The sequence below is a fragment of the Sebastes umbrosus genome, chromosome 9 (genome assembly GCF_015220745.1).
Source record: "Sebastes umbrosus isolate fSebUmb1 chromosome 9, fSebUmb1.pri, whole genome shotgun sequence".
Classification (NCBI taxonomy): Eukaryota; Metazoa; Chordata; class Actinopteri; order Perciformes; family Sebastidae; genus Sebastes; species Sebastes umbrosus.
In genome coordinates, this window is record NC_051277.1 from 12,169,362 (window position 1) to 12,174,871 (window position 5,510).

The following is a 5,510-nucleotide window of genomic DNA, read 5'->3' on the forward strand; positions in this document are numbered from 1 at the left end:
ATCAATCTGCGTTTTTTAGATCTTCAATCTGTAACCCATGTACACCTCAGCCTGCAGCTTATTTGGTGAAAATGAGTAGAAGTGCATATTCTGTTTTATCCTAAACAGAAAAAGACATCTTCACAATGTTTTTATTCTGATATTATAAGAAATCTTCAGTACTTGTGATTGAATTTACATATTTGAATCATTTGAGCCAGCGAGTGCATTTCACCACTATGATGTAATCATCACAGAGTGATACCGTAAATGATTAATACCATATGCAAATGTTGTATGTGTGTATATGTACAGTATGTATATGCTTTGTAACATACATTATTTGTATCACACGTTCATTTTCATGCATATTCATTAATCACACAGATGGCTATTTGCAAACATATCTAAAGCTATGCCAAAGGCCACAGGAAACTATAATTTTTAGACATTGATAGTAAAATCTGTTTTTGTACAACCAAGAAATTAATATTCTATTTTATCAAACACTAATCATCAGCTCTCGGATTTTTGCTGGCTCAATCACAATAGATGTGACATTAATTAATTGCGTCAAAGAGTAGCGTACCAATAGGCAGAGTAGGGTGTGTCTTAAGTGAGTAACAGTATCAAAGGATACTATATTTTTGTTATGAAAAAACCAAACTCAACAATGTGTTAATCCGCCTCTCAACACCTTCTGATTTATTTTGTGGCAATCAGTTTCAAGTCCATGGTTCCCAATGAAGACGAAAATCTTTAAAAATGGGCCGCAAATACTTATTATTTTCAAAAAATGATCATTAATTTCCTAAAACAGTGGGGCATTGTAGTTTTAAGCCAACGTTTCTCAAACTGGAGTAAATAGTGTTGGGGACTATTTTCAGCCGCGGATTAATACACAATTGGTGCTCTCGTAAGTATTTCCAGCAGACAGATGTGTATGTGACATTGAAAACAAAATAAAAGACAGTGTCTGTGCTCATGATAATGAAGGAAGACGATTCATTGTTGGTTTTGGTCTTTTCATGGGGTTTGTTGATACTAAAATAATATATCACCAGACTTAAACATTATTAGAACCGCAGTCAAAATCCACACACCATCATTAACTGTGTAAATCACTGTGAGCTTATTGCTCACAGATAAAGTTCTGATCAGCAGAACAGCCGTCGTCGTTCCATTCTCCAACTCCCAATTCCTTTTGCACAGTTTCGCCGCAGTCCTGGTTCCCATCGTAGCTGTTGGGCTGGTCCACCCCCCAGTACCTGATGAACAAGATAACAGAGATATAAATGCTTTTTGCATCACCCAGTTTTTGATTCTCCAATGCTCTCACCTTTTGTTTCTGACCCAAACTGGGACTAAAGGGATTGTTACCCAAGATTTTGACCCAATCAGTTGTATTACCAGAAGTTGTGCTTCAGTTTCATTTGCTGTTTTACAAGTTATTGACATGTCTTCAAAACTACATTAAAATGATATGAACAGTGAAAGAAATTGATTATTAAAGAACTCCATTATACAGTAAAGTAAAAGATTAATTAAGGAACATGTCCCATTGTTGTGTTGTCTAAATCCATACAATGTGGGAGTTCAAACTTACGTAGTGGTGACTGGAGTCCCATCCACCCACATCCAAGTTCCCTCTTTAATACTGTCAGTGAAGCCTATCCAGGCATTTTGGCCTTTATCCAGTAACCCGTTGACAAATGCCTGTTAGCACAGAGAGAAGACAGGAATGATTAAAACATAAATATGCTAAATTATTTCAGTCAAACTGTTTAATTTTAATTAATTCTCCAAGACAACCAATGTATTCTCATATGACGGTTCGTATGACATCTTACGAAAAAGTTATTCCTCCTTTTTTCGTTCGTTTTCCTACAAATGTCCAGCAACACGTGTCCATTTCCGCTTGTTACGTGCATACAGTCTTTTTAAAATAAACTTCTCTCTTTACAGGAAACAACTTCCTTACAACTCCTTACAACTCCCTACAATATAATATATTTTGCACACAGTGTTTAACGGTGTCATCTGCGGTGTGAGGAGATGGATGCAACCTTGCAAAGTGAAGCAATGTGGTCCCTTGACCAAAACAAAAAAAAGAAATCCAAGTTTTTTCTTGTAAATTTCAGTTTAATCTCAAAGAATTTCTTAATTTTTTTCTAGTAAATTTATGATTTTATAATCTCAGAGAATATTCAAGTTTTTTTCTCGTAAATTTGTGAGTTAGTTTCGTAAATTTGCCACTTTAATCTCAGAGAATATCCACGTTTCTTTTTTCTCGTACAATTATGACTTTAATCTCAGAAAGAGTTTTTTCTCAGAATCTTACCAACCCTCCACCTGCGCTGTAATGTATATTTGTAACCTACAATGGCCCTAATACGCCGTCGTGTGTTTTTGATCTCAGTTTATTCTTTCTTTTTCACCTGTTTATCCCTGCTGTTTATGACGACCAGATCTGCTCCCACGGCATGGCAGGCCTCTCTGCTTAACGTCCAGTTTTTCTTCAGAGCTGAAACAATATAACAGCTGTCACCGAACTTCCTCCAGCCCGTCTGACAGGGCATGCCTGCGAATGGAAAAAGTGGAGAGAAACAAAATATCACAAAAAGGTGAAGAATAGCACAACACTGATTAGAACTGTATACTAAATTAATTCAACTTTTATGAGTAACATCTTACTTCTTACTTGAACCGCCGACCTCAACATCTTGTTCGTGAACTGTTTGGTTATCTCAATGTAATCTGTTCTCAAATTAATGTAATGGAGGTGTAACGCCACTTGTTCCTTCTCTATTGTATCATGACTGATTTGCAGTTGTTCTTTGTCATTGTGACATGAATTGTAGCTGGTCTGAAGGTCATTTTTACTAGTAGTCTGTGTATTGTAACTTTGCTGCAACTGGTTTTTTTCTTCTGTCAGGTTAGTCAGTCTGGCCTTTAGCTGGTTTCTCTCTGTAGTTAAAGCATCGTGACTTCTCTGCAGCCGATCTTGTTCAGTGTTGTCTGCTGGATGGCTGGCATCTGTGAAATGGAAAGAAATTTAAAGTATCGGCTTGGATTTGGATTTTTGCCCTTGTATTTTGTATCTACATAATCACCTGGTTTCTCAAACAAATATGTTATTCATATTTTTAGTGACAACAAACAAACAGATTACTTACGGTAGATAAGTTGTCCTATGTTAGCAACCAGTAGGACAGCACACAGTAATCCAAGACACACGATCACACATCTAGAGGGCTGCTTTATTCTCCGAAAACCCTCTAAATCAAAAGGCAAAGTCCTTTTCCGGAAGGGTGTGTCAGTGTCTGTGAATGCCAACGAGAGACAAAGTAAACAAACGTGCTATAACCTACATTCCATGTGCAGACAGCGTGTCATTAGTTAGTTGGTATTGAAGAGTAAGGACCTCAAAAGCATCGAACTGGACTTTTATATACCGTTTATTGTGCTGTAATAGAACACTAACATTACTGCTTTATGAAAGATTTGATTGGCCGACACATTCTCACCCCACGCCCCCTTGGCGTCACTTTAAGTTTAGACAACAAAACCACTTAGTAAGGTTCAGGAAAGAACTACATGATTGGTCTTAAAACTACTACTTTGGTAAAGTGAAAAGGAAACCTGACGTTGTGAACACGTGGCATGAACAAACGGCAGATCGTAACGTGAAAGTGAAATGGGACCCGAACAGCCGCGGTCTCCTTGATGACAGCCTTGTGTTTGTTGGACTCATCCACCTCCCCTCCTGCCCGCCCTTAGTGCGTCTTTCGCTCTTTAAATTATACGTCACCACACTCCAAGCACACTTTCCGTTGTAGTTAATGAAAGCCTACCGGCGCTAAAGGGTGCCTTGCGCAGCGGTATCAAACATTGCAGCGGTATTGCATTGGTGTTGCATTGGTATTTAATGCCCTGGGAATGAGAACAAGCTGCATTTATTCACTCTTACAATCATTAAAAAGCAAAAGCAGCACGTTTATACATTTAGTATACCTTCAGTAGCTAGCGTAGCATAGAAGTGCTAGCACTCGTTAATATTGTGCTAACGTACTCTGCTAATGTTAGCTACACATGTTTTTACATTACCATTACGTCTACGTTTCGTATTACGTATACATCCCTTCTAACCTCTTGGGGACACTAACAGTGGCAAACTAGGTGGTGCCATCATGAAACCAAACAATTTGTTATTTAAATTTCCCCCTTATTTTTTTTTTTTTTTTTTTCTCAAAGGAAAACATTTACAGCAGATATGCTGTAGCAGAGAAAAAAAATGTTTAGGCTGGTCTTGGTGTGATTATTTTATGTATTAATAGCTTTTTACCACATTAAAACATTAAAATCAAATGTTGGACAATTGGTCCATTCGATGATGACATAATAATCATAATTCTAATCAACAATTTTGCAAAAGCAAAGGTCTCTGGAGTCATAGTCCGTCACTTTGTACGCCCACCATCCACCCCAACGAGCTCCCTTTGACTCCGCAGATAAAAATATGCACGCTGCATTCACTATAAAAACAAACCTTGCAATTAGTTACAGAGTATTTCTTTAATGTTTAAATTGATCAATAGCTTATTTTCCAAAAACACATGATTTACACTTTTTATTGGTTGTACCTCATATTATATTCTGGCTGTCTGTATGTTTTCAGGTTGATACTGTACCTTGGCTAATGAGGCTTTCCATTCTGAGGTTCTTATCTATAAATGTGTCGTCATTCATTCCAGTTAAATCCATTCTGATAAAGGTTTGTTTTCCCTGTTGAGGAGGAGACATTTAAAGATGTTTGTAAAGCCACAAATGCACTCATCAATCATATAGACATAAAAAAAAGTTAATCTTTAAGACTTTATTACACTCTTTTTAAATCAGTATTTATAAGTATGCTCTGATCAATTATTTGTGCTTACTTGTGCTTGACTAAGTATTATATTTACGATTGTAGTAAAATATGGCATTTATATTAAACTCGTGCTTAATTAGTACAAACATTGCTGGTAACATGAAGAAGCCTTTAAATTATTTGCAAGGATCAAGCCAAAATCTATAATCTCATTTGTGGTTTCTCTTTGGAGCGTGCACAAAATTAAGCCTGCTTGAGATAATCCAAGTATTTAAATTTGAATGAGATCATTTAATTTACGGGAATAATAATTTGCATAAACACTTTAAATAAAACTGAAGTGAAAATGAACTAGAGTTATATCAACTTACCTCGGATCTGAGAAAGTCAAAAGAAGTCAGTATCAGTATGAGATGCTGCTGCTGATTTACAACAAACACAGCAAAAATGAATGTTAATGCAGCAGGGTTTTTTATTGTGCAGATAACAGGATGTGGTTTTTGCCTATGTCATCAAAATGTTTCACTTAAAGTTGACTCTGACTGGTTTGAAAAAAAATTCTATACAAATAAACCTCATGTCCACGTTTTCAGTTAAGATTCCTAGTAAGTTTCAACCTAAATGATTTAAGGAAGTTGAATTATTCACCAGACAAGGTTGG

The 5,510-nt window shown here is 36.5% G+C and overlaps 1 protein-coding gene across 3 annotated transcripts; it reads right to left on the reverse strand.

Moving 5' to 3' along the window:
- Positions 1–117: 117 nt before the first annotated feature.
- LOC119493940 (CD209 antigen-like protein A) lies at positions 118–5,282 on the reverse strand. Of its 3 annotated transcripts, none has more exons than XM_037779464.1 (6): positions 5,221–5,282; positions 3,156–3,302; positions 2,939–3,015; positions 2,418–2,563; positions 1,586–1,695; positions 118–1,247 (listed from the first exon to the last, which is right to left on the reverse strand). In XM_037779464.1, exons 4-6 carry the CDS (start codon positions 2,556–2,558, stop codon positions 1,112–1,114), a joined length of 387 nt encoding a protein of 128 aa, XP_037635392.1. In that variant the 5' UTR covers positions 2,559–2,563; positions 2,939–3,015; positions 3,156–3,302; positions 5,221–5,282; the 3' UTR covers positions 118–1,111. The 3 variants fall into 3 exon arrangements, with proteins under 3 accessions (XP_037635392.1, XP_037635391.1, XP_037635390.1); XM_037779463.1 differs by lacking the exon at positions 5,221–5,282 and adding an exon at positions 4,623–4,666; XM_037779462.1 differs by lacking the exon at positions 5,221–5,282 and having other exon boundaries at positions 3,156–4,606.
- Between the last annotated feature and the right edge of the window lie 228 nt (positions 5,283–5,510).

Excerpts from the sequence above, each read along its gene's own strand:
- LOC119493940 (XM_037779464.1), bottom strand. The coding sequence starts at position 2,558 with ATGCCCTGTCAGACGGGCTGGAGGAAGTTCGGTGACAGCTGTTATATT. Across the intron at positions 1,696-2,417 it reads TAAACAGCAGGGATAAACAG|GCATTTGTCAACGGGTTACT; the intron begins GTGAAAAAGAAA and ends CTGTGCTAACAG. Across the intron at positions 1,248-1,585 it reads GGGACTCCAGTCACCACTAC|GTACTGGGGGGTGGACCAGC; the intron begins GTAAGTTTGAAC and ends CTTGTTCATCAG.